Raw genomic sequence first — 27,290 nt, forward strand, 5'->3', positions numbered from 1 at the left:
GCATGCAGGTGGCAGACTGATTGGTGAGCCAGCCGGCAGGCTGGACAGTCCAAGCTTGGGAACTGTAATGTTCAAGGAATTTCAACTGTCATTGCTCTCCACTCCCAGCCAATTGCTTAAGGGTGCCGAGTTTGAATCAGTGACCCGCCTCCTGGTCCCTCCTCCTTAGCTAGTCTCTCTCTCCCTCCCTCCCTCCCTACTTCCCTCCCTAGGGCCCTCTGGGAGGCGCCTGAAGAGGAGGCAAGCTGAACTCAGGCCAACCACTGCTCTGTGTCTCTATTCTCCTCGCTAGTATGGCTGATGGAGCACAGGGCCAGGGCTGATTCTCACGGAGGCCTGCATCCCCTCTAGTCTAGTCCCTAGAAAGAAGGAGGCCTGTGCCCAGCAGAACTCTGCTGGACTCTCCCAGCTCCCTGCACTTCTCCACCATGCCTCTGCTGGATGTTTTCTGGGCTTGCTTCAGGAAAGTAAAGGTAAGTGGCTGCCCAGACCCAGCCCACTCCACTGCTCAGAGGGGAAGAAGGCAGCTGGGGAACCACTGTGTGCCAGCTGGAAGGCAAGTGGGCTTCTGAGACTACTTTGGAGCTAGAAAGAATTGGATTCAAGTCTTGCTTTTGTCACTTAACCAGCTCTGTAAATGTATACTGTTTTCCCATAAAATTAAGTAGGCTAGCTGAGTATCATAAAAGTCTATTGCTTCCCAGGCCTTGCCACAAAAGCAAGATACTTAATTCCTTTGATCCTCAGTTTCCTCAGCTTTAAAATGAAAACAATAGTGGTACCAATCTCTATAAGGTGATGAAGTTGGTATTATTATTTATATACCATGTGTTTGCAAGTAAAAGAGATGTGTGTAAAGCTCCTAGCATGATGCCTTGCATATATATAGATAGATATATAGAAATAGATATAGATATATATAGCGCATCCATATGAGAGGCAGTAACTATTATTATTTTTTTTCTGAACACACATTTCCTTTTATTTTTATTTATTTATTTTTTTCCTTCTTTAGTTTTCTTTTTTTTTAATTTATTTTTTATTGGTGTTCAATTTACCAACATACAGAATAACCCCCAGTGCCCGTCACCCATGAGGCAGTAACTATTATTATGATTACTCTTACTAATTTCTGTCAACATATATCAAGCTCTGTGCTAGGCACCATAGGAGTTACATGAAGACAAAAAGGGGCATGGCTTCTGTTCTCAAAGAGGTGGTAAAAAAAGTGACAGGTCTTTATCAAGACCTACTATATATGCTAGACAGTCAGTAAATGTTTTTAAAGATTTTTATTTATTTATTTATTCATGAGAGAAAGAGAGAGAGAGAGAGAGAGAGAGAGGCAGAGACACAGGCAGAGGGAAAAGCAGGCTCCACACAGGGAGCCCGACGTGGGACTTGATCCCAGGTCTCCAGGATCACGTCCTGGGCTCAAGGCGGCGCTAAACCACTGGGCCACTGGGGCTGCCCAACAGTCAGCAAATTTTTGTTGAGTGCCTACTATATCCTGGACATGGGGAATACATGAGCACAACAGGACCCACAAGGATGTGGAGGACATAATTTCTGCTCTCAAGATCCCAGGAACTGATGGTTATTTGGTATCTGCCATGTACTGGACATAGGCACTTTCAATTCATTAACTGTGGTGGTAATCTTTACCAAAACCCATTGTTTTCCTGTTTTTATAGATGGTGAAGGAACACTGTAAAAGATTTGGGAAGGTCATTCAGATATGCCTGACAGAGTTGGGGTCTGAACTCCTAAAGTCCCTACTTCTCTTGACACTATGTGATGTCACACAATTTAATTCAGTAGGGAAAATTTTAAATAAGTAGCCTGACTGTAAAATAGGACAAAGGAAAGGCTGAGACCCTTGGAAAGAAAAATCACTTCCACCAGAAGGGACTTGGAAAAGTTTCACAGGAGGTCACATTTGGGCTGAGCCTGAGGCTTGAAGGAAGAGAAGACTTTGTCAGTCCTAAATTGGGGGAAGGGCATTCCAGGCATGCCTGGCAGAGGGAATTTTGTGAGCAAGAGTCTGGAGGCATTCAAATGGTGGCGAGTTGGGGGAGGGCTGGTTTTGTAGGGAGTCTCAAGTACAGGGTCTGAGGGGAGAAAAGCTAGATAGGCGGAATGGGGCTGCCTCCCATAGGGTTTAGAATTGATGCCTGGGGCTGTGGTCTTTACCTAGTGGGAGTCCTAAATGTGATTTTCACCCATCTGCAGTCAAATGGGAGAGAAGTGAGAGTGATGTAGTACAATTTTCAGAAAGCTAAATTAATTCAACTCAGAAGATTATTATTTATTTGGAGATTATTATGTCCTTCCAATGGGGTGGGGTTCAAGAGTGAGAAATTTTAAAAATATCTGTCCTCAGCAAAATAAAAAGTTTGCAGTTCTCTTTCTTTCTTCTTTCTTTCTTTTCTTTCTTTCTTTCTTTCTTTCTTTCTTTCTTTCTTTCTTCTTTCTTTCTTTTTTCTTTCTTTCTTTCTTCTTTCTTTTCTTTCTTCTTTCTTCTTTCTTTCAAAATTGTCTTTCTCACCTATGATATTCCAAAGTCCAGAGACTGTTGTTTTAGGGGATCAGGAGGATTTCAGTAAAGTAAGGATATAATTCAATGGACACTTTTAAGAAATGCACTCCAGCAGCCCTTCCACTCCAGTTTAGAAGGGCCCAAGTGGTGATGCAGAGGCCAGGAAGATGGCAGCGATGGCAATGAGGCTAGGTGGCAAGGAGATGATAAAAAAAAATGGATCTAATGATAAGGGCAAGGCAGAGGAGAAGCAAAAATGTCTGTGAGACTTGACACCTGATTGGCACCACTGTCCTCTACTCTCTGGTTAACCAATCTGGGTGATTGGCAGGGATTTATATCACTTTGTACTCATTACCTCAGTCTCAGACTCCCAGAAAACTCTCTGCCCATGTCAGTCTCTTAGAAATTGTTGGGGCAGGACAGCCCCCTAAAAGACTTGGAGACCTCTATCCCAGTCCCAGACACTAGCACACACACACATACACATCCACTCCTGCATGTCCACAAACATAGGATGTACACATATATATGTTATAGTTACACACTCATGCATAGACACACCATTCAAGTGTGCACACACATCCATATCAAAATAAACACATGCAAATGCACACACACACACACAGAGTGCACATTCACAATCATGTAAACTCACACACATATGCCTGAATGCACATACAGAGATAGGCACACATGTACACAAATCAATACCTTCCCATGCATAAGCATGCAGACACACAGAGACCTAGGCACATAGACAAAGTCATGTAGACATACAAAAACATTCACATGGCACAAAGGTATATATGCATGCATGCCCACACACAGGGCTATGGCAGATATGAATCAACACATGGTTGCATCTCAGGGCTAAGAGGCAGCCTGCCAGACCCACATACATGCTGCTTTTGCAATGCTACTGCTTTGAGATCCTGGTCAGATAGGCAGGCCTTCTGGGCTTCTAAGCCCAGTTAAGGGCATGAGCTTCTCTGAGCCACCTTCCCATTCTGAGCCAGGCCCCCTTATGAGCAATTGCCTGATTGTGGGAGAGCTGACTGCAGAGACATGGCTGTAGTAGTCTGCCATAGCTGAAAGGGATCTTTTAGATTACCTCATTCAACCTTCTTGTGGTCCTAATGGAGACACCAAGCCCCCTACCATCCTATACCATATAGTGCTCTCTAACAGCTAAAGATATATGAGAGGGAGGGGAAGCAGAGAAACTTAGGTTTGAATTCCAACCCCCCCAACCTGATACACACACACACACACACACACACACACACACACACACACACTAGCTGCCTTTGAGCAAGTCCTTTCTGAGTCTCAGTTTTCTTATCTAAAAAATGATACTAATCAGTGCCTGCCTCACAGAGATGCTATGAGACTTTGGAGCGGTTATGTCTTTAAGGTGTTCGGCATAGAGTAGGTGGTCAACACATGACTCGTTGAAAGCAGATTTCCAAACTGCATGCCGGGGGGCACCAAGGCAAAAAACAAGGGTTATTCTATATTTGGAAACTCCAGGGTTAAGATCTCAGGTCTTTTTTTAAAAAAAGATTTTATTTATTCATTAGAGAGAGAGAGAGAGAGAGAGAGGCAGAGACACAGGCAGAGAGAGAAACAGGCTCCATGCAGGGAGCCCGACGTGGGACTCAATCCCAGGATTCCAGGATCATGCCCTGGGCCAAAGGCAGGCACTAAACTGCTGAGCCACCCAGGGATCCCCAAGATCTCAGGTCTTATCTGCTCCTTAGGCATATTACCTTCAGCACTCTACTCTGGCCCTGCCTGAGTTTAGGACCAGAAGCAGCCCATTTGGGAGCTGAAGGGTGCCACCTCAGAAGCCAGAGATACTGGGAAGGTAACAAGACACCAGGCCAGGGCCCAGGACTGCTTGAGCAGCACTGGGGTTAGGCGCAGCCAAGGGACAAGACGTTTGGATGTGAGATGAACCCAGTATAAATAGTTCCATATGTGTCTGATGTGTCTTCCCTGGAGACCAGCAAGGGCCCGAAAGGTATCAATGGCCTCTCAGCGCAATCGAGGATGCATATGAGTCCAGTCCCCACTCCAGCCTCACACTCACACATGCATGCACACAGGACTCTTTCTTTGATGTGTCCTTTTGCTCCTTTCCGGCACCTAACATGGTGTTATGCACATAACAAGTGACCAGAATTTGGATCCTCTCTCATGTAACTCACTTTGTATCAGGTGGACATATCTATTTCTGGAGGGCACTGACCTGGGAGGTGGAGAATCTGGCTGGAGCTCCATCTCAGCCATGACCTCTAGGTGACTTTGAGAGGGTAAATACTCCCTGCTGTCTCTCAATTATTTTCTCTTATAACAGGTAAATAGTCATACAATAATCAGAGATGGAAAGGTCTATAGAGGTCATCTGTTCCTCTCCCTTCCCTCCTTCTAAACTGTGGATGAGGCACAAAGATGGAAAGAGATGTGCCCAAGGTCACAGGGGGGCAGTCAGAACACAGCCAGGTCTATTACATAGACATAATCTCTTTCCTCCCCCTGTGGCAAAATCCAAACACAATTTGTCTATGGTAGAATCTAATGGCAATACTAAGTGGGACTTCTACACACATATCACATATACATGCACAGTAAGCACACATGGCAATATCCCTGTCTCACCTACTTGCAAAGCTTCTATGGGAGGCAAAGCAAATTATGGACAGAAAAGTCCTTTGTAAACTGGAAAGCCTCAGAGAGTTTAGCCATCCAGTTATGGTCCAACAAGGGACATGACACTTGTCCCCAGTCACTGTACTCTCATACTTACTCGTATATAGGAGATCAAGGGCTTTCCTGAGTTCACTCGAGGATATATTCTCAAACACTCTCTCCTATGAATGCACTGCCACAATGTGCATGAGACTTGCATGTGGCAGTTCTTTTTTTTTTAATTTTTATTTATTTATGATAGTCACACACAGAGAGATAGAGAGAGGCAGAGACACAGGCAGAGGGAGAAGCAGGCTCCATGCACCAGGAGCCTGACGTGGGATTCGATCCCGGGTCTCCAGGATTGCGCCCTGGGCCAAAGGCAGGCGCTAAACCGCTGCACCACCCAGGGATCCCGCATGTGGCAGTTCTTATACCTGGCTCCTTGGCGCCTGTTCATATGGGTGTGTGCTTCACACTCCTTTTGCCCCTTCATATTTATGTACATATATACAGTCATGTGAGCACACATACTCATGTGTGCTTCTTCATACCGGGGGCTCTTTCTGTCCCCTGGCCAGCTCACCACTTCCTAGTTTTTGTCCAGAATCAGTCTGGCAGGATATGGGGTGAAAGTGTGACAGTAACTGGGTGATTTAGCAGCTGTATTCCCAGCTTCCAGGATGTATCTACTTTTCCAGGCCTTTGCCCTTATTGTCCCAAGCAAGACCAATTTGCCACATACAGTATGCATTCATTGTGGGAGGGGCAGGAGGAATTGTAGAGAATTCAGGATAGCATATGAATTTATAGAAACTCTTAAATGCTTCTGGATGCCATTCCTACATTCCATGTAGGAGTCCTATCACATCTTGCCAAAAGGAGGGCCAGACATTGTTGCATACTTCTAATGATGTAAAGCTCATGACCTCAAATATCCTGTTTCTTTTTTTTTCTAAGACTTATTTATTTATTTGAGGGGGGAAAGCGGGGCAGAGGGAAACAGAGTCCTAGAAAGACTCCTCACTGAGCATGGAGCCCAGTGCGGGGCTCAATCTCACAACTTTGAAATCATGACCTGAGCAGAAACCAAGAGTCAGATGCTTAACTGACTGTACACCCAGCTACCCCTCAAATAGCCTGTTTCATCTGAGGACACTGCCACAGGTCCCTTAACCAATATGTGTGTGTGTGTGTGTGTAAGTGGAAGGTATATACCTATACATCTGAGACTTATACCTACAGTTACCTCTCAATCACTGGGTCCAAAGAAAGGAATTATTACATACTCCCAGGTCATGGGAAAACCACTTAGTGAGGATAGGACAAGATCTTATATCCCACTGAAGTAGTCTTCACCCTTAGGACCTCTCTTTGCATTTCCATAGCTTAATTGACTTGAGTGTCAGGTAGTGACTCCTGACATGGGTGAAAAATGCACACTATGGATTGTCTCTGTGTGGCTAATTGTAAGTTGCCTAGATGCTGACATATGTCACATATTTGTGAGGTTCTGGTCAATGTGTTGAAGTAAAAGAATAGGTGTGCTAATGTTATTGACACACATGGACTTAAACAGAGCGTGAGTTGGTTTCTGGGTGATCTAGGAACTTTCCTGGGAGGAATTTCCTGGCTCAGAACAGAAGGTAGCTTGGTGTGGCAGGAAGAACACTGGGCATGGAGTCAAACTGGCTTGGATGTAATGCCCACCTCTGCCACATTTAAGCTGAGTGGTCTTGGGCAAGCCACCTCTCCTCAGTGGATAAGACTTAATGGAGTTTCCAATGGAATGATGTATATAAAAGCCTAACATATGATAGATATGCAGTTGGATCAGAATCTGATGAGATGATTTATGGAGAAAAAGAGTAGGAAGTCTTCTTCAAGGGGGAGTAAGGTTGGAGACAGAAGAAAGAGGAGGCACAGAGCCAGGGGACTTGCCTTGGATCTAGAAATGGGGTGCGAATGCTTATAGAAGCAGAGGTCAAAATGAGAGACTTGCAAATTTGTATGTGGGAGTTCAACTTTGCCAAGGGTACTCTTGATGCAGTGAAAAAAAAAAACAGGTATATTTTTAACTGTTTGAGGAACCTCCACACAGTTTTCCAGAGTGGCTGCACCAGTTCACATTCCCACCAACAGTGTAAGAGGGTTCCCTTTTCTCCGCATCCTCTCCAACATTTGTGCTTTCCTGCCTTGTTAATTTTCGCCATTCTCACTGGTGTGAGGTGGTATCTCTTTGTGGTTTTGATTTGTATTTCCCTGATGGCAAGTGATGCAGAGCATTTTCTCATATGCATGTTGGCCATGTCTATGTCTTCCTCTGTGAGATTTCTGTTCCTGCCCTACGACCCAGCAATTGCACTGTTGGGGATTTACCCCAAAGATACAAATGCAATGAAACGTTGGGACACCTGCACCCCGATGTTTATAGCAGCAATGGCCACGATAGCCAAACTGTGGAAGGAGCCTCGGTGTCCAACGAAAGATGAATGGATAAAGAAGATGTGGTTTATGTATACAATGGAATATTACTCAGCTATTAGAAATGACAAATACCCACCATTTGCTTCAATGTGGATGGAACTGGAGGGTATTATGCTGAGTGAAGTAAGTCAGTCGGAGAAGGACAAACATTATATGTTCTCATTCATTTGGGGAATATAAATAATAGTGAAAGGGAATATAAGGGAAGGGAGAAAAAATGTGTGGGAAATATCAGAAAGGGAGACAGAACGTAAAGACTGCTAACTCTGGGAAACGAACTAGGGGTGGTAGAAGGGGAGGAGGGCGGGGGGTGGGAGTGAATGGGTGACGGGCACTGGGGGTTATTCTGTATGTTAGTAAATTGAACACCAATAAAAAATAAATTAAAAAAAAAACAGGGTGTCCAAAATAACAAAACATGAAGTCGAGCTGTTCACTCTCTGAGCCACAACTTGCTAGCTGTGTGACCTTGAGAAAATTACTTCACCCCTTTGAGCTTTAGTTTCCTGCTCTGTAAAATGGAGCTAATAATAGTACTCACTTCATATGAGACCTGAGTTACCATGTATCAAGCACTTAGAAAAGCACCAGGCACATAGTTAGTGAGCATTAACCATTTTTATTATTTATACACTGGGAAAGATTATAATTCCTACCTCCCAAGGTTGCAATGAAACAAGGATGACAAGGCCTGTTGACATGTTCATTTATTATTATCTTGAAGAAAATGGGAGGTTTCTTTAAACTGGGAATAGCCTTGAGGAATTCATTCCTTCACTCATTACCAAGCAATATTTATTCAGGGCTAACTATGTGCCAGATGCTGTGTCAGGCTCTGAGGAGATGGGTAATGGTTAACAAAATAGCTGCAGGTCTCTAACCTCATGGAACTTACTGTCTTGTGGATTTAAAATGACAGATTTTCATACTCACCCCCAAGTGCCCCGTTGGTGTATATGACTGATTCAGTCCAGAAAATGCCAGGGAATGGAACTTAACAAATTTTATATATCTAGCATCAGTGCCTGGCAATCTCACTTAGTCTTCAAGGCAAGAGAATGGCTAAATTGGAGTTCCCAGTCCTTCCTGCAACAGCATTGCCAGAACAATCTTAACAGTGGGCCCAGCATGAAGGTGAAAATGGAGACCTCCAGAATTACCTGATCTGAATTCCTAACCATTGTGTCTCTTTTTCCCAGTTGCACCATTTCAGCACAATTGGTGCTATTTGATCAAGTCATCAAGAGACTGAACAGTATTTGTCCTGGGAACTAGGAGAGATGGAGATGGGCACTGGGGAGGTGAGATGGGGAGTAGGAAGCAAAGCTTTGACTCTGACTTATGTCTTGGACATTAATTTTTACTTTACCTTTAGTCTCATTGGCACCGAAAGAAGTGTGAGGGCGGGCTGCTGGGGGTGGGGGGCGGGTGGTGGAAGACATATCTGACAATATGGCTGGTGAAGGCAGAAGTAACTGGAAAAGTTTGCAGATTGGCAATGCCAGGTTTGTTTTCCCTCCAAAGTACTGCAGAAAGTTAAAACTAGTATTAGCTAACATTTATAGAGTACACATTATGTGGTAGACACTGTTCCATGCCCTTCACATATATTAACTCAGTTTATCATCACACTAACTGCAAGGCTATTATTGCCATCATCCTCATTTTATGGAAACAGAGAAAAAAAGTTAGGAAACTTATCCAGGGTCACACAGCTATTATTGGGATTTTAAACTCACGTAATCCAGGTCCAAAGTCCATGTTTTATATACTATGTTTATGTCATCTCCGCTCAGTTTCTCTATCTATAAAGTGACTATTTTAGACTGGTTTATCTCTGAGAGTCTTTCCAGCTCTGCCACTCTCATTATATTTCATATATAGTTCTTTGAACCTCCAAGCAAAGTGGGAAAAAACTGCTCCCTGAATGTCAGTGATTTCTATGCAAGGTCCCTGGGGAAGGGGAAGGAAACTCAGGCTCAGGAAAATGAGCCTGCCCTGGAGGTTGGTCTTCCCTACCGGGAGGTCCAGTAGGGCCTGAAAACAGCTGGAGGCTTGGCAAGCTCTGGGAGCCAGGGCCGGGCCTGCATTTCCAAGTCACTAGGAATAATAACAGGGAGCAGCAGCTCAAATGGCCTGTGCTGGGATGGGGGGTGGGGTTCACAGAGGTTTAAAGGAGTGGAGCTCCTTGACCCCACCGCTCTGGCCCACCCCTCAAGCTGCTGCTGCTGCAACAAGAGACCTTGAAGTCCAGTTCAACTGGCAGTTCCAAGGCCGAAGTTGCCAAGGGGCAGAAGAAAGGAAGCCCTACACTTGGGTAATGGGGCTTGAGGCCCTGGAAAGTAGTATGGGCTAATTTTCCCTGGACTCTCCTCTGTCTTGGGCTGGGTCACCCTTGGATCTTGGGAGAAGAATATGATATAATGATATAATACAGTAGCTGCTGGAAACAGGGCACCAATCTGCTAGCCCAGGGTCAGCCTCTACTTCCCCTCTCTGAGCCCCAGTTTCCTCATGTACAACATATGGAGAATATTATTTACCTCATAACTGTTTGCAATGATGACATTTACAAAAGGGCCTACCACATAGTAAGTGCTCAGTAAATTTGAGTGAAATTTGAAGATAATTGCTTGGTTGCTCTAGGTGATCCTGGCTCCATGGTTTGTGCTCTCAGTTTCCTCATCTGAAAAATAAGATTTACCTGCCTGATGAGAGCCTGAACTTGGGAACATCCTCTGGAAGTTAAAAGACAGTAGGAAATACTGATGTTACTACCTTCAGGTTCAGGAAATGGTTTTTTTTTTAGGTGATTTCTTCATCTCCTCTCCCCACCCTTACTCCCACCCCTTGTTGGACTAGCCCAGAGTCTGGAAAAGAGGCTTTACTCCACTTTGGAACCACTGTCTCTCCCCTTCAGTCCCTCCGCATCCTTCCCATCCAAGGCCCTTCTCCTAGAACTCTCGAGCTCTGGGCAGGAAGGAAGGTCCCTGTTGGTTGGTGGGAAAGTCAAGCCTTAGGGATATGACATTCCTGGGATTATCCAAAGAAACCCTGGAGGCTGCAGCTACAAGCTTGCTCTCCTTCCTGGCCTGCTATCTTGCCTGCTGTGGAGGCAGAAGGACAGTAAAGGACAAAAGGCTGGGGGAAAGAGGCCCAAAAGCAAAAAGCTGGTCCTAGAACAGCCCTGCTGGCCAGGTATGAAATGGGGAGTGGGAGAGGAGGACAAGAGGCCTTTCCATAACTGGCAGAAAGGAATTAAGGTGAGAAGGGTTCAAGGCAGCAAGAATTTCTGTCGTGGGAGAAGTTATAAAATGATATGCAGATAAGCATTGCTGAGGCTACAGGTCAGAGTCAGGTACTCTTTTGGGGGGCAGGTGAGTGGATATGAGACCACCATATCTAGGGTTCTGGTGGCTAGGAGAAGACAGTCAGGCTTTCTGAGAGGCCCCACACCAAGCTAGCGTAGAATAGCTTGTACCCTCAAAGAGGAGACAAAAGAAGTAGATCCTCTGGGAATTCCTCAAAAGGCTGTCCCAGACTCTGGGACCTTCTAGAAGTCATGTCTTTCATTGCCCTTTCACTGCTTGGATTGTCCCTTACCCCCCTCCCTGTGATGGGACAATGAGAATTGTCAAGGACTTGCCTATCATTATAGACAACAAAGAATTGGAGGACCAGCAAATAATTGGTCAAAGGCACATGGTCAAGCCCAGAATGCCTGTGCTGGTCAGTCTTACTCAAATCAGGTCTCCTTTCCCCTTTCCAGGAAAGAGATTGACATCCCTCAGGCCTGTAGCATCCCCTGAGATTTCACACCCTGAACATGAGCACATGTTCCCAGTCCTCTGGAATGGGGTTTAAAAGTGGCATCATAACACCAGTGCTCCAATTTAGAACCTGGTGGCAGGATGATTCCAGACTCAGCCCACACAATGCCCTTCATATACCCATATGTCTCCATACTGGACTGTGAGCTCCTGTAAAGACCTAGCCTGTGTCTTACCTACCTCTGTGTCCAGCCCCACACAGTACATATTCTAGGCCTAGACTAGAGGAAGTTAGCTGAGTGTATAGGACATACATGCATACTCATGCACATACTAGTGGCCAGACCCAGTGTACCCCATCCCAGCAGAGAAACCCTAAGATGAAGAGAAGTCAGCTCTTGAGGAATCAGAAGAGCCTGCTTCCCACAGTGGCCTCATTCTGTGTTGGCAAATCACCAGCTGGGGCTGGGTGTGGAGGTGGTGAATGCCCACTCTGGAGGCTGAGAGGGTCATGCTGTGAATAGGGCTCTGTGTGGCCTAGCTGATAGGGCTGGGGGAGGCTGGAATGTGAAGAACGTGCTCTTATGACTGGCTCTAGGCCTAGGTCTGTGGCACAGGGCAGGCAAGGGGATGAGGGCAAGCAGAGAAACCAGGCAAAGAAAGTTTGAAAAGTCTCCGGGCTTGCCCTGAGATAGCAGGGCAAGGGCTGGTCATAGTACTTGCCGGCCCAGCAGAGAAGTTGCTATAGAGAGTGAGGTCTGTCCTAACCAATTATGGCTGAGGACTCCTCGGGTCAGGATAAGCTCTGTCAGAAGCCTTTGCAGCTGGTCTCCAAACCACCCTGCTCAGACTTCCTACCTTCTCACACGGCAACCAGCTTTCTGCTCCCATCCCCTTTTTAGCTCCTGTTCTCTCTTTTTCACACTTTCTTTTCTTTTTCTTAGATTTTATTTATTTATTCATAAGAGATACACAGAGAGGGCAGAGATATAGGTAGAGGGAAAAGCAGGCTCCCCATAGGGAGCCTAATGCGGGACTTGATTCTAGGACCACAGGATCACAACCTGAGCCAAGGCAGGCATTCAACTGCTGAGCCATCCAGGCGTCCCTCTTTTTCACACTTTCAACATGATCCCCTGTTTCTCTCAAAAACTCCTGATTTGTCTTTTTATGTGGGCTACTCTATTGCCCACTAGACTGCAAGTTCCTCAAGTGCAGGGACCATATCTGTTTCTGTGTGATTTCACATCTGTAAGTCTACCACAGTGCCTTCTGGACAGCTCCAAGTGGATTCTCCACAGACTCCTCAAATCCAACAGGTTCAAAAAAGCCGTGATTCCATGACAAAAGGAAGATTCCCCTCGCCCCTCACCCCAACCATGCCTTTTTCTCCATTCCCGGCCTCAGTTACTAGCCCTATTATCCACCCGGTTGCATAGTCTAGAAACTGGATTCATCCTTGACTTCTTTTTTAGGCTCTCACAATCCTATTGCTGACTTTGGTTTTACCACATAAATAGTGCATATATCGGTCCTTTCCTTTTCTGTCCCAAAGGCCAATGCTCCAATCTGGCCTGTTTCTAGTTTTATCCAACCTCCCCCAGTCCCATTCCCAATCTGTTTTTCACTCAATAGACATAATAATATTTTGAAATATAAATCTGACCTATGGTAGGCTTCTGTTTAAGCTCCTTCAATGGCTCCCCACTGGGCTCAGGATAAAGTCCAAGTTCCTTAACATGACCTACAAGGTCTTTCGTAATCTGGCCCCTACTCCCTGTTCCAGACTCATTTCTTACCCTACTCTTCAGCCAGACTATGCACTTCCACAACCACACGCTTTTATACCTCCTTGCCCTTTTCTATGCTCTTCTCTCTACCTGCCATGCTCTTTGCCTTCTTGTCTGCCTTATGAACAACTATTCATCCTTTAAGACCTGTTCCAAATGCTGCTTCCTTCATAAAGGCCCTCATGACAATGCATCTGCACTCCCAGCAACTAATTACTCCATTTGCTCAGTTCCACAGGGTTTTATACTTTCCAATAGCACTTACATGGAATTGTGATGATTTGTACACATGGTTTCCCCTTCCACCCACTTGGCTGTGAATTATTCAAGGGCAGGGAATGTGTCTGATTTGTTTGAATCCCTGAGTACTTAGGACAGGGTTGGCCCTGAGGAGGCTTGTAGGGAGTGAATGAATGAATGAACAAATGATGGGAAGACTGTCACCACTAATCCTGGTCCTTTGTGGCCATCTCTGCTGGACTCCTGGGTTCAGAATACTCCCAAGTGTGAGGAATATATTCTACAACAGGAAACAAAAGGAGCCTCCACTCTGAAGCAGAGCTCTCTAATGTAGAAGTTTATACCTCACTTTTCCCTGTAAGGTTCTCAGCTATGAAGATCAGGGTCCAAAGTGGAATGGGACTCATAGTTCTGGCCCAGCCAAAGTTATCCTGGACCCCAGGAAGAAAGAATAGGATGCAATAAAATTGGGAGCTCCATAGGCCCAAAGTATAAATTTGGTTCTGACATTTTCTAGCTGTGACCTTGGGTAAGTCATTTCACTTCTCTGGACCTCATTTTCCTCATGTGCTACATGAGGATAAAAAAACAAAACAAAACAAAACAAAACCTACCATGTGGAATGCATCTGACAAACAAGATCACTTATTTGTAACCTGTAAATCCCTATGTAAAATTAAAGACTAATTAGCTCCTGAACTATCTTTAATTCTGTTATACCCACGATGGGTTGGAGGATAGAGTGGGAGAAGAGGGAATTTAATGTGAATAGAATAGCAGAGTAACAGTCTGTTCCACACATCAGTTCAATTTCCCAGAATGGTCACATTTAGGACCTCACAGGGGACTGCTTCCACCCTCTGTCCCACTCCCTTATCCTTTTCTTTTACTCCTCTCTTGTCCACCACTGAGAATTTTATTGACTTGCTTAATCATAGGCCTCTTTGTAGCTTATAGAGGAATTCTGTATCACTCTTGATTAGACTTTCTCCTTTTTTTTACACCTATCTCATTCTATGATTTGCCATCTCTCTCATACTAGCATCCCTCAAGGTCCTTGTCAATGAACACTCAGGGGAACACCTCCCACCCCTCCTCTCTCCTGTGGCCAATTGTGGGTTGAAGATTCACCAGATTGTCTTGTAGTCTACCATGGTGGAGCTGAACTTTACCATTTTAAAGTGATCTAAGGCTGAAACTAATCCCCTAAGACTAGAAATCATTGTAGTCAAATGTTTGCACCTGGTGTGGCAATCATTTCCAGGGGATAAGAAAGATCACAAATATTATGGCAACTCCTTTCTCAATAAGATTTTGATTGGGGGATCCCTAGGTGGTGCAGCGGTTTGGCACCTGCCTTTGGCCCAGGACGCAATCCTGGAGACCCGGGATCAAATCCCACGTCAGGCTCCCAGTGCATGGAGCCTGCTTCTCCCTCTGCCTGTGTCTCTGCCTCTCTCTCTCTCTCTGTGACTATCATAAATAAAATTTCAAAAAAAATTAAAAAAAAAAAGATTTTGATTGGTTGCATAAGAGAAACCCTTCTTTCTTTTCTTCCTAACTTTCAAATTAACATCTTGACATTGCCTTCCTGAACTACTGCAAAAGCCTCCTAAAAGGTCTCCCTGCTTCCACTCTAGCTCCACAATTCATTCCCCATATAGCAACCAGAGAGTGATTTTTTAAAGGTGAAAATCAGATATTGTCATTCTTCTCTACACCCTCCAATGGCTTCCTAGTGTAATTTAAATCAAAGTCCACATTATCCCCCTGGCCTTTAAAGCCCTTGCCTCTCTCTTCAAACTCTGCCTGGAATATTCTGCACCCAGATTGTCACATTACTGGCTCTGTCTTATGTAGTCCTCTGTTCAAAGTTCAGGTCCTCTGTATAATAATAAGGAGACAATCCAACAAGAAGATATAACAATTATAAATATTTATGCACCCAATATAGGACCACCAAAATACATAAAACAGTTAAAAACAAACATAAAGGTACTAATCAATAAAATACAATAACAGTAGGGGACTTGAACACCCACTTACATCAATGGACAGATAGATCATCTAAGCAGAAAATCAATAAGGAAACAATAGCTCTGAATGACATACTGGAACAGATGGATTTAGGATGGATATACTCAGAGCATTCCATCCTAAAACAGAATAATACATGTTATTTTCAAGTGCACATGATCATTCTCCAGAATAGATCACATATTAGTCCACAAAGCAATCATCGAATGCATCTTTTTTGACACAATGCTATGAAACTAGAAGTCAACCACAGGAAAATATCTGGAAAGACCACAAATACATGCAGCTTAAATAACGTGCTACCAAATGATAAAGGAAGAAACAAAAGTATGTGGAAACAAATGAAAACAAAAACACAATGGTCCAAAACCTTTGGGATGCAGCAAAAGCAGTTCTAAGAGGGAAGTATATAGCAATGCAGGTCTACCTCAAGAAGCAAGAAAAACCTCAAATAAACAACCTAAGCTTACACCTATAGGAGCTGAAAAAAGAACAAGAAACAAAAACTAAAACCAGCAGAAGGAAGGAAATAATAAAGGCTAGAGCAGAAATACATGATATAGAAACTAAAACAAAACAAAACAAAATAAAAACCCCACAGTAGAACAGATCAATGAAACCAGGAGCTGATTCTCTGAAAATAAAAAAATAGTAAAACTGAAAAATGTCTACCCAGACTTATAAAGGAAAAAAGAGAAAAGACTCAAATAAATAAAATCACAAACAGGAAAGGAGAAATAAGAATCAACACAATGGAAATACAAACAATTATAAGAGAATATTATGAAAAACTATATGGCAACAAATTGGAAAACCTACAAGAAATGGATTAATTCCTAGAAATGTATAAATTACCAAAACTGAGGCAGGAAGAAATAGAAAACTTGAACAGACTAATAATCAGCAAAGAAATTGAATCTGTTATCAAACTATGCCCAACAAATCAAAGTCCATGGCCAGATGGCTTCACAAGCCAATTCTACCAAATATTTAAAGAAGAGTTAATACCTATTCTTCTGAAACTGTTCCAAAAAAACAGAAAAGGAAGGAAAATTTCCATATTCTTTCCATGATGCTAACATTACCTCATACTAAAACCAGATAAAACTCCACTAAAAAAGAGAACTACAGGCCAATATCCCTGATCAACATGGATGCAAACATTCTCAATAAAATACTAGTATACCAAATTCAACAGTACATTAAAAAAAATCATTCACCACAGTCAAGTGGGATTTATTCCTGGATTGCAAGGGTCGTTCAATATTTGCAAATCAATAAATGTGATACCTCACATCAATAAATTAAAGGATAAAAACCATATGATCATTTCAATAGATGCAGAAAGAGCATTTGACAAAGTACAACAACCATGCATGATAAAAAACCCTCAACAAAGTAGGTTTAGAGGTAACATACTTCAATGTAATAAAGGCCATCTATGAAAAATCCACAGCTAACATCATCCTTAATGGGCAAAAACTGTAAGTTTTTCCCCTAAGGTCAGGAATAAGACAAGGATGTCCAGTCTCATCACATTTATTCAACATAGTACTGGAACCCTAACCACAGCAATCAGACAACAAAAAGAAATATAATGGGATATTACTCAGACATTAGAAATGACGAATACCCACCATTTGCTTCGGCGTGGATGGAACTGGAAGGTATTATGCTGAGTGAAGTAAATCAATCGGAGAAGGACAATCATTATTTGGTTTCACTCATACGGGGAATATAAGAAATAATGAAAGGGATTATAGGGGAAAGGAGAGAAAATTAGTTGGAAAGATCAGAGAGGGTGACAAAACACGAGAGACTCCTAACTCTGGAAAAAAAAAAAAACAAGGGGTAGTGGAAGGGGAGGTGGGTGGGGAGATGGGGTGACTGGGTGACGGGCACTGAGGGGGGAACTTGATGGGATGAACACTGGGTGTTATACTATATGTTGGCAAATCAAACTTTAATAATATATATATATATACATATATATACATATATATACATATATGAAATAAAAGGCATCCAAATCAGTAAGGAAGAAGTAAAACTTTCACTATTTGCACATGACATGATACTCTATATAGAAAAACCTGAAAGACTCCACCAAAAACTAAGAGCTGATACATGAATTCAGTAAAGTCGCAAGATACAAAGTCATTGTACAGAAATTTGTTGCCTTTCTATACACCAATAATGAGGCAGCAGAGGAAGAAATCAGGAAAACAATCCTGTGTACAATTGCACCCAACATAATAAGATACCTAGGAATAAATCTAACTAAAGATGTGAAACATCTGTACTCTGTTATCTATAAAACATTGACGAAAGAAATTGAAGATGACATAAAGACATGGAAAGGCATCCCATGCTCATGGATTGGAAGAAGAAATGTTTTTAAAATGTCTATACTGCCCAAATCAATCTACAATTTTAATGCAATCCCTATCAAAATACTACCAGCATTTTTCACATAGCTAGAACAATCTTAAAATTTGTATGGAACCACAAAGACCCCGAATAGCCAAAGCAATCTTCAAAAGGAAAAGCACAGCTGGAGGCATCACAATTTCAGACTTCAAGTTATATTACAAAGCAGCAGTAATCAAAACTGCATGGTACAGGCACAAAAATAGACACATAGATCAGTAGTACAAAATAGAAAACCCAGAAATAAACCCGCAATTATATGATCAATTAATCCTTGACAAAGCAAGAAAGAATACCCAATGGAAAAAAGGCAGTCTCTTAGACAAATGGTGTTTGGAAAGCTGGAGAGCAATATGCAAAAAAATTTAACTGGAACACTGTCTTACACTATATACAAAAAAAATTCAGAATGGATTAAAGATCTAAATGTGAGAGCTGAAACCACCAAAATTCTGGAAGAAAGCACGAGAAGTAACCTCTTTGACAACATAGGATGTCAAAGCCATAGGAACTTAGTAAAATATGTCTCCTGAGGCAAGGGATGAAAAAGCAAAAATACTATTGGGACTTCATCAAGACAAAACATTTCTGCACAGTGAAGGAAACAATCAACAAAACTAAAAGGTGACTTGCAGAATGGGGGAAGATATTTGTAAATGATATACCTGATAAAGAGTTAGTTTAAAAAATACTTTAAAAACTTGTAAAACTCAACTTCCAAAAACCAAATAATCCAATGAAAATATGAGCAGAAGACATGAGCAGCCATTTCTCTAAAGAAGACATCCAGATGGCCAACAGACACATGAAAAGATGTTCATCATCACTTAGCATCAGGGAAATGCTAATCAAAAGTATAGTAAGGTATCACCTCACACTTGTCAGAATGGCTTAAATGAACAACAAAAGAAACAACAGGTGTTGGCGAGGTTGTGGAGAAAAAGGAACCCTCACACACTGTTGGTGGGAATGTAAACTGGTACAGCCACCCTGGAAAACAGTAAGGAAGTTTCTCAAAAAGTAAAAATAAAACTACCCTATGATCTAGCCATTCTACTGCTGGGTATTTACAAAAGCATACAAAACCACTAATTCAAAAGGACACATATACCCCTATGTTTATAGTAGCATTATTTATAACAACCACATTATGGAAGCAGCCCAAGTATACATTAACATATGAATGGATAAAGAAGATATGGTATACATATGTGTGTATATATATGTATATTCTATTGTGTATATACAGTAGAATATATATATTCTATTGTGTATGTACATTCAGCCATAAATAAAAATGAAGTCTTTCCATTTGTAATGACATGGATGGAGCTAGAGAGTATTATGCTAAATGAAATAAGTCAGTCAAAGAAAGACAAAAACCATGTGATTTTACTAGTGTGGAATTTAAGAAACAAAACAAATGAGTAAAGGGGGAAAAGAGAGAGAGAGAGAGAGACCAAGAAACAGACTCTTAATTATAGAGAACTAGCTGATGGTTACCAGATGGGAGAGGGATAGAGGGATGATGGGGATTAAGAAGTACACTTGTGATGAGCACAGAGTGATGTATGGCATTGATGAATCACTATATTGTATACATGAAACTAATATGTTAACTAACTGGGATGAAATAAAAACTTAAAAAAAGAGTTCAGGTTCTCTGAGACACCCTCTCTGTCCACCTTTTCTAAAGCAATTATCCCTATTTTTCCTACCCTACTATTCCCTATCTCATCCTGGTATTTTTTTAGTTTCTCCTTCTTGGTTCTTAGTGATGTCTGAAATTTCCTTCCTTATTTATTTGTTTACCTATTCATTATCCCTGCTCCATGAGAATAGGGACCTTATTTGTTTCAATGACTGCTACAGCTTTTAGCATAGTGCATGGGGTTCTATATTGTACTGGTGCCCTATAAATATTTAATGAATGAATGAATTTATGATGTGTTTTATCATTTTAAAAAGTGCTTTCATGTAAGTTGATTTCTCACAAAACCTGTGAGGTTGGGATTATTACTACCATAGCCTTAGGGATATAAAGACTGAGGCTCAAGAAGGTATGTTCAATGTTACATAAGGTAGTCCTGAACTTGAGCTTTCCAAATCTAAATACTGCCCTTCCCACCAACATATCTTGCTTCTAATCAAGGACGGTACGTGCCAAGAAAACGTTAACTGATTCTTTGATAATCCTTACTGTCCCTTCTCGGAACAGCACTGTGAGCTATGCAGACTGTCTCCAATCTCCTGAGTTAAGGAAACTCCCCAATCCATGAGAGTGAAGTGAACCAGAGGAGTGAGTCAGTGGAGTGGAAGAAAGTATTATGGATCAGGCAGTTAGGAGTCCAGGCTTCTAGGCTCTACTTGGCTTCCTATTGTACTTAATTTTCCTTTTCTGTAAGCCTCTGTGTATCTTTCTGTAAAATGAGTAGATTGAACTTGTTGACCTCAAAAGATTCCTTCCAGTTCTGACATTGCTTTGGTCTCTGCAAAGTATTGATTTCTTCTCTGTTTCCTTTGCAGTGCTTCCCATTGTGGCAGAGGAGGAAGAATATCGGTAAGCATGTGAGGTGGGGTCACAAGTGTCACACAGTGGGGCTGAGCTTCTCAGTTGTCTTCATGGGCTGGCTGATCTTGTTCCTGACCAATGGCCTAGATGCAAAATCTGGAAACATCCTCTCTGTCTCCCTCCAGTGAGCATTTCCTAACCTCTTCGAGACTTTCCTTTTGGGACGAAGTGAACATGTAGAACTTCTTTATTTCTCAGATGGAGAGTTTTCTCTGGTCAGAGAGCCAGGGGAGGATTCCCCTAAAGAACCATTAGCAGGGATCCCTGGGTGGCGCAGCGGTTTAGCGCCTGCCTTTGGCCCAGGGCGCGATCCTGGAGACCCGGGATCGAATCCCACGTCGGGCTCCCAGTGCATGGAGCCTGCTTCTCCCTCTGCCTGTGTCTCTCTGCCTCTCTCTCTCTCTGTGACTATCATGAATAAATAAATAAAATCCTTAAAAAAAAAAAAAAAAAAAAAAAGAACCATTAGCAAGTGGCAGCCATCCAATATGCTTCCCTTGTTTTCAGGTGCTACTTTCCACCGGAAGTAAATTACAGGCGGGAGGTATATTGGTAAAAGGAATAAGTAAGTGGAAGGTAAAGGAAAGAAGCATGATATTTAGGATTCAGTGTCTGTGATATTCCCAACACTTGCTTTATCTGAAAGGGCTTATTTAGGACTGAGGGAATACATATAGCCTTGAGGGGAAAAAATTCCCTCCTTTTTCTAACAAGTTTCTTTGAGCCTGACTACATATTTCCCTTCTGCCTCAGGTGTCCTACTTGGGTGTGGGCAAGTTAGTGGCATTCTGGACACAGCTTTTTCACTGAGGAGGACACAGTTGTCTAGAGGGGGATATCTGGTTTGGGGAGGAAGAGAAAGAAGGATACTGGCCAGGAATGAATTTGCTGCCAGAGTCTGAACTCCTGGCATCGGCTGAGCTTTGCTGAGGTCATTTAAGCTATCCTCTTGGCTCCAGCCTGACCTTAGCCATTCCCACTGGCTACAGTTTTTCTTCAGGATGAGCTCATGACTTGATTTAAGATGGGCTGAGGGTCACAGAAACAGAAAGGAATCAATGAACAAGTGACATGATAAGGGCCTGTGTGAGGCGTCTTAGGGAGACATTGGAAGAGATGATCTGATCTCTGGCTCTTGAAGACCACTTCAAGTAGTTGGAACCAGTTTGGGCACAGTTTTACCTGAAGACAGAGAGGGGATCTGGTGACCTCCCAAGTACTTTCTTACCTCGGGATCTTGAGTTCTTGGGTGGTGGCTGTTAGAAAGGAAGAAGAGTTGGCCGGGCGAAGTGTTTATTTGCATTCCATGACAGCAGACAAGAGGGGACCTATTTTGAAGTAGGAACACTGCGTTGATCAGCATACAGCATACAGCTGCTCTTCCACTCCCCACCTCCTCCCCCATAACCATTCTAGCACTTCTTGCTGAGCACAGTTCCTGCTTTGCAAAAGAGGCTCCTGGGGGTACAAGATCTGCAGGCTGCCCAAACTGGGAGAAGGACAAACTTCTCCATTTCAGAGATACCAGCTGCAGAGGCTAAAAAGAAACCCCTCAGACCCTGAAATAGTGACCCCCCTCAGATTAATGCACTTGCAACTGCCAAGTTGCCTCATTAGAATGTCTGTGCCAAGCTCAGTCAATGGGGCTGAATCCTGGAAGGGTAGGCACCAGATGGCTGAGAGGTCTGTGGCTTCCTGAGGAAAGAGGAGTGTCCCTTTAGCGGGTGGAGCCAGTCAGAAAAAGTTGCCACCTACAAAGCTGAACTGGGACTGGAGCTTATTGCATGGGGCTCTTGTATGCATCATACAAGATAATACATTAAGATATTAAAATGCTGAACAAATATTATTTCGAGATCTAGCTCAGGGAAGGAGCAGAACTCTCTGGTTTGTTATTCATTTATTTTTGGAATATGTCTTGATATGTCTCAAACTTCAAGAGATATAAAAATAAAGTCTTCCCACCCCCGTCTCTCAACCACCCAACAATCTTCTTGGAGGAGACCAATGTTACCAGCTTCTTGAGCCCTTGATGAGTTTAGGAGGTCTAAAGTGAGTTTACTAGACAAGACGTCAGTGAAGATGGCTGCCTGATTTGGAGTGGGGGGCACAACTGAGGGAATGCGTGAAAAAGGCAATGGAGAAGCAATTGTGGAGCAGGAAATGTGGGGGCAGGGATGGAATAAGCATTAGCTTGGACATCAAGAGGCCTGGGATCCATCCAGTCTTGACTGTTCCACTCATGGTTGAATTGTCTTAAGAACCTTCCCCTCTCTGACCCTCAATGTTCCATCAGCACATTAAAACTTTTATGTTCTCATATGCCATTCTGACCAATTCCACCAGAGTAGAACATATATGGTGGAGGAGAGGACCAATCAGGGAAACTTTAGAGAAGAAAAAGCCAAGAAATTGACTCAAAGCTGACAATTGAATATGATTTAATCTTCTTCATATTAAGATCAGTCAACCAGTTTCTCTGACATACTACTGCTTTTGTTCTGGTGGTCTCACTGAAAGAGGAAACGCTTGGCATTGTCCTCATAGGAGAACATTAGGAATGTCCAACTTACTTCAACATACATAGTGCTGCCCAGGCCCAAGAGGATGGGCTGAAGGGCCTTTGACAGCTATGCTATAAAGGTCTGAGAATCCACTAGTACAATATTTTACATATTTGTGAATCAACTTCACTTCATCCAGTGATAGTTCATACTTATTTTTTTTCTTTAAGCCAATCTGATTTTAAACAATAACCTTACTTGAAGCCATAAAATCTATGAAATTAGTGTTTGCGGTACTAATTACATCTTTCCTAATACATACTGAATTCAATATATATCATGATTCAAAATGTCAGTGTATCACTCCAAATGATCCTGTGCATATATATATAAGCATTGGAAAACACAGAGGTAGTAGTAACACAAACCAGTAGGTCAGAAGGAGGTTCAGGCCTTCAGGGCTCATTCCAGGACTCGGTAGGTACTCTTTGGGCTCCCTGAAACACTTAATACTCCTTCCAAGTACTGATACCATGTTATACAAGTATGAATTGCTCCCTGAGATAGAAGTAGGTTCTGGACCCTAAAAGGAGCTCTGTCCCATCAAACAAAATCCAAAATTCTGAATGGCCTCACAGGTTAGTTGACTAAGGAACCAGAAACTCCGGGTTCCAGTTTTGGTTTTGCCATTTGCCAGCTGTGTGACCTTGGGCCTGTCCCATTCCCTCTCTGGGCTTTAGTGTCCCCCAACTATAAAATGAATGATTTGGTCTAATGACCTCAAAGTATCTTGCTGCTCTGTCATTCAATGACTCCTTCACTTGTTGACCTCACACCTCTGCTTAACCCATTGGCTCCCAGCAGCTTGCAGAGATGAGGAGGCTTCTGAGCTGACCTCTGCTACCTCTGTACCAAATCCTCCTTGAGGCCCCTTGTTCCCAGTGCACAAAGCTCCTTCTGTTGCCTTAAACCATTCAGGGCTTCTTTCCAGGCTCCTGTAGAAGTGGCAGAAGTGACCTGGGGGGTAATAGTTGGCTTGTAACAAGAGCCTGGTTCCCCAACTCAACTGGCTTTGGCCTGATTGCAGGCTTGGCCTTAGCACCAGACTCTGTGTATCAGCTGCCCCAGACCCCCCCCCTCCAGCTCTGAGGGGTCAGGAAGACCAGTTTAAAAGGGAAAAAATAGAAACAAATATATTAATTTAAGTGCGTTTATTTAAGTTGCTGTTTGGTATCACTTCTAAATCTTAGGAGAGCAAGAGACTGAAATAATGAGCCTAAGAAAATAAACATCATGATAATAATTCAATTACTCCCTTTCTTTTAAAAATGATCAAATCATTCTTGTAATTATTTCTTGACAGATTTGGCCATTTAACATTTACTATTTCATGAAGAATATTTGCAGGGTATAGCTTATCCAGTATTTGACTAATAGTTTATCTAGCAACTTGGACTAGTATAAAGATCTATGTAGTTAGAGGATATCTGGAATTGACTATGATTTGAGACAGGAAATCTTTCTATCATGATCTACAATGAATTCAGCCAAGGGAAAATATTGGACTGTGCGTTGAGAATTTTAAGATCTAGTCCCAGGTCTGACATTATCTCTTTCTGTGACTTTGACTTAGTTGTTTCCCTTCTCTAGACTTCAACTTTCTTGTCTGAAAAATGAAAAGATTGAAATAGAAGGTCCCAAAGTCCTCTGCACTCTGATTCTCTATCATCCTTGACCCTCCACCCCTGCCAGAATCAGACTGAAAGGAGGGAGAGGTGGAGACAGGGTCAGTGGAAAGGGCAATTTCAAGATGTTCTTCGGGATGGGACAAGGATTTTCAGACCTGGAGAGGAGTGTAATAGCTTCCTTTCGGATCAAAAGGGGCTGGGAAGCCCAGGTTCCCAATGCCTGTTACCAGGAATGCAAAACAGAAAGTCAGGCCCGGGCTTACAGATGCAGGTCAGGTAAAAGGCCTGAGGCACAGCCTAGTGGGACATTTTTACAGACAGGACCAGTCCAGAATATCAAAGCAAGGGCTGGATGACATTGGATAACTACCCAGGGGTTAGGAAGGCAACGGGAATTACAAGAGGAATGGCAGGCCTGGAAAAGACCTGGGAACATCCCATAAATCCTTCAAACTCAACACTAAAAATCTATTCATCATCATTCTCCTGGAAACCTTCTCCTTCTACAGGACTTTCTTTCTTGATTAATGTACCATCACCCACCCAGTCAAGTAAGAATCATGGGAATCATCTTCCATCTCTCACATTTGCTGTCATCCAGTTACCAAATCATGGCCATGAAACTTCTTTGTAGTGTTTCCTACTTCTGCCTCTTCTTTTCCACTCACACGAGGATAGCCCTCCCTTAGCAGCTTTGACATGGATGCTTGCTACAACTTCTTAACTGGTCTTCCTGCCACCATGCTTTCCATTCCAGTCCATTTTCCATACTACTGCCAGAGTTCACTCTTTTTTATAAGATTTTATTTATTTATTCGTTAATGACACACACACACACACACACACACACACACACATACACACACACACAGAGGCAGAGACATAGGCAGAAGGAGAAGCAGGCTCTATGCAGGAAGCCTGATGTGGGACTTGATCCCGGAGCTGATTTATATAGAACCTGATTTATATAGAACCTGAGCCGAAGGCAGGTGCTCAACCTCTGAGCCACCGAGGCATCCCCAGAGTTCACTCTTTAAGAGAACAATTTGGTTGTGCTCAAAAACTTTTGATTGTTCCTTACCTTTGACCATAGTCCAAATTCTTTGCATTGGCATTCAAGGTATTTCACAACTTAAACAACCTATCTTTCTTTCATCTCCCTTCACATCTTCACATTTCTGAGCTCCATGGGACAACTCTCTATTTCCTATACATACAATTAACTCTCATATTGGACTCTTCACTGGGAGTGTCTGTGCCAGCACCCAGACACACCAACACTTGGCCTGTTAATCCATCCTTTAGACTCCCTTTCCATCAGATCCACATCTCTATTATACACATGATACTCTTCCTCATTTGCCTCCTTTCATTCCTGTGTCTCCCAAAGACCATGAGTGTATGAAAGCTACATCTGACTGACTCCTATAGTCCCAGAACTAAGCACAGAGCCTCACATAAACAATGACTCTGGAAAGGACTGTCTTCTATTTTTGAAGGCATAGCAAAAGAACTGCTGGCGATCAGGCTAGTGACTTCTTCCTCTCAGCAGACTTTCTTCTCTCTCATTTCACCTCTGCACTAGCTATTACAAATTGTCACACAGACCCCACTGTCTCCAGATGACAAATTGTCTTGAGGTGGGGCCTTGAAGTTCCTGTAGTTCCATCTAATGGTGCAGATCCATGTAAAACACATTTCTACCAAACCCTGAAAACTTTGAGATTGCCCTAGATATCAAGTCAGGAAGGGCACTTAAGGACCTTATTAAAGCAGTGGTTTTCAAACCAAATACTGAGGAACTCTAGAGCTCTCAGAGATTCACTGGGTACGTGAAAGAAGGACAGAGTTGAGGGGGGCTTAATTCAACCAAATTTATTTTACCTTTTGGGGATTTCATGAATATTTCATTTGAGGACTGGAGTTGACCCTGTAAAAGCAGATGTTGGAGATCGCTGCTCTAGTCCAGTGCTTAATTGCTAATAGCCTCCCTTTTACACCATCCCTGCTATGTATCCCCTTGGGCTTGGACCAAATTCTCCAGGTATGGTCAAGTATCCCTTTTCATTCTATACTCAGTTGAAAGTTCTGATTTATATAGAACCAGAATCAGCCTTACAACTTTCACCCACCTGTCCTATTTTCACCCCTTGGAGTCTCATGGAAGTCGTTCCTTCTTCCCAGGACCAATCTACTGGCATTGAGAATTTCCCAAGGTCTTTGATGGAAGTGACTTTGTAGTTCATACAGTTCAATGCCTTCATTGTAGTTGGAGATCTCAAAGCCCAGAGAAGGAAAGTGATCTGCACAACAGCAGACAACACATCTGTGGTAAAACTGAGACTTATGATTCCACTCATATGTAGAACTTAAGAAACAAAAGTTCCCACAAGTTCCCACTCACCCATAATGTCCTCCCCTGAATCTGTCTTTCCCCAGAGTAAATAGCTCCAACACCCAAAATGATTTCTCACTATTCCAATGACAATTCCCTGAACTTCCTCCTGATTGGCAGCAACCAATGGCCAAAGATCAGCAG

General features: G+C 42.8%; 1 protein-coding gene across 1 annotated transcript in view; it reads left to right on the plus strand.

Annotated features, from left to right (window-relative positions):
- Positions 1-284: 284 nt before the first annotated feature.
- Positions 285-27,290, plus strand: part of STARD8 (StAR related lipid transfer domain containing 8) — an 82,993-nt gene continuing 55,987 nt past the window's right edge. The window contains exons 1-2 of the mRNA XM_025466075.3: positions 285-473; positions 20,514-20,547. Of these exons, the coding sequence (XP_025321860.1) occupies positions 429-473; positions 20,514-20,547 (79 nt within the window). The 5' untranslated portion in view covers positions 285-428. The remainder of the gene's footprint in view (positions 474-20,513; positions 20,548-27,290) is intronic.

This window comes from Canis lupus, chromosome X (genome assembly GCF_003254725.2).
Source record: "Canis lupus dingo isolate Sandy chromosome X, ASM325472v2, whole genome shotgun sequence".
NCBI lineage: Eukaryota > Metazoa > Chordata > Mammalia > Carnivora > Canidae > Canis > Canis lupus.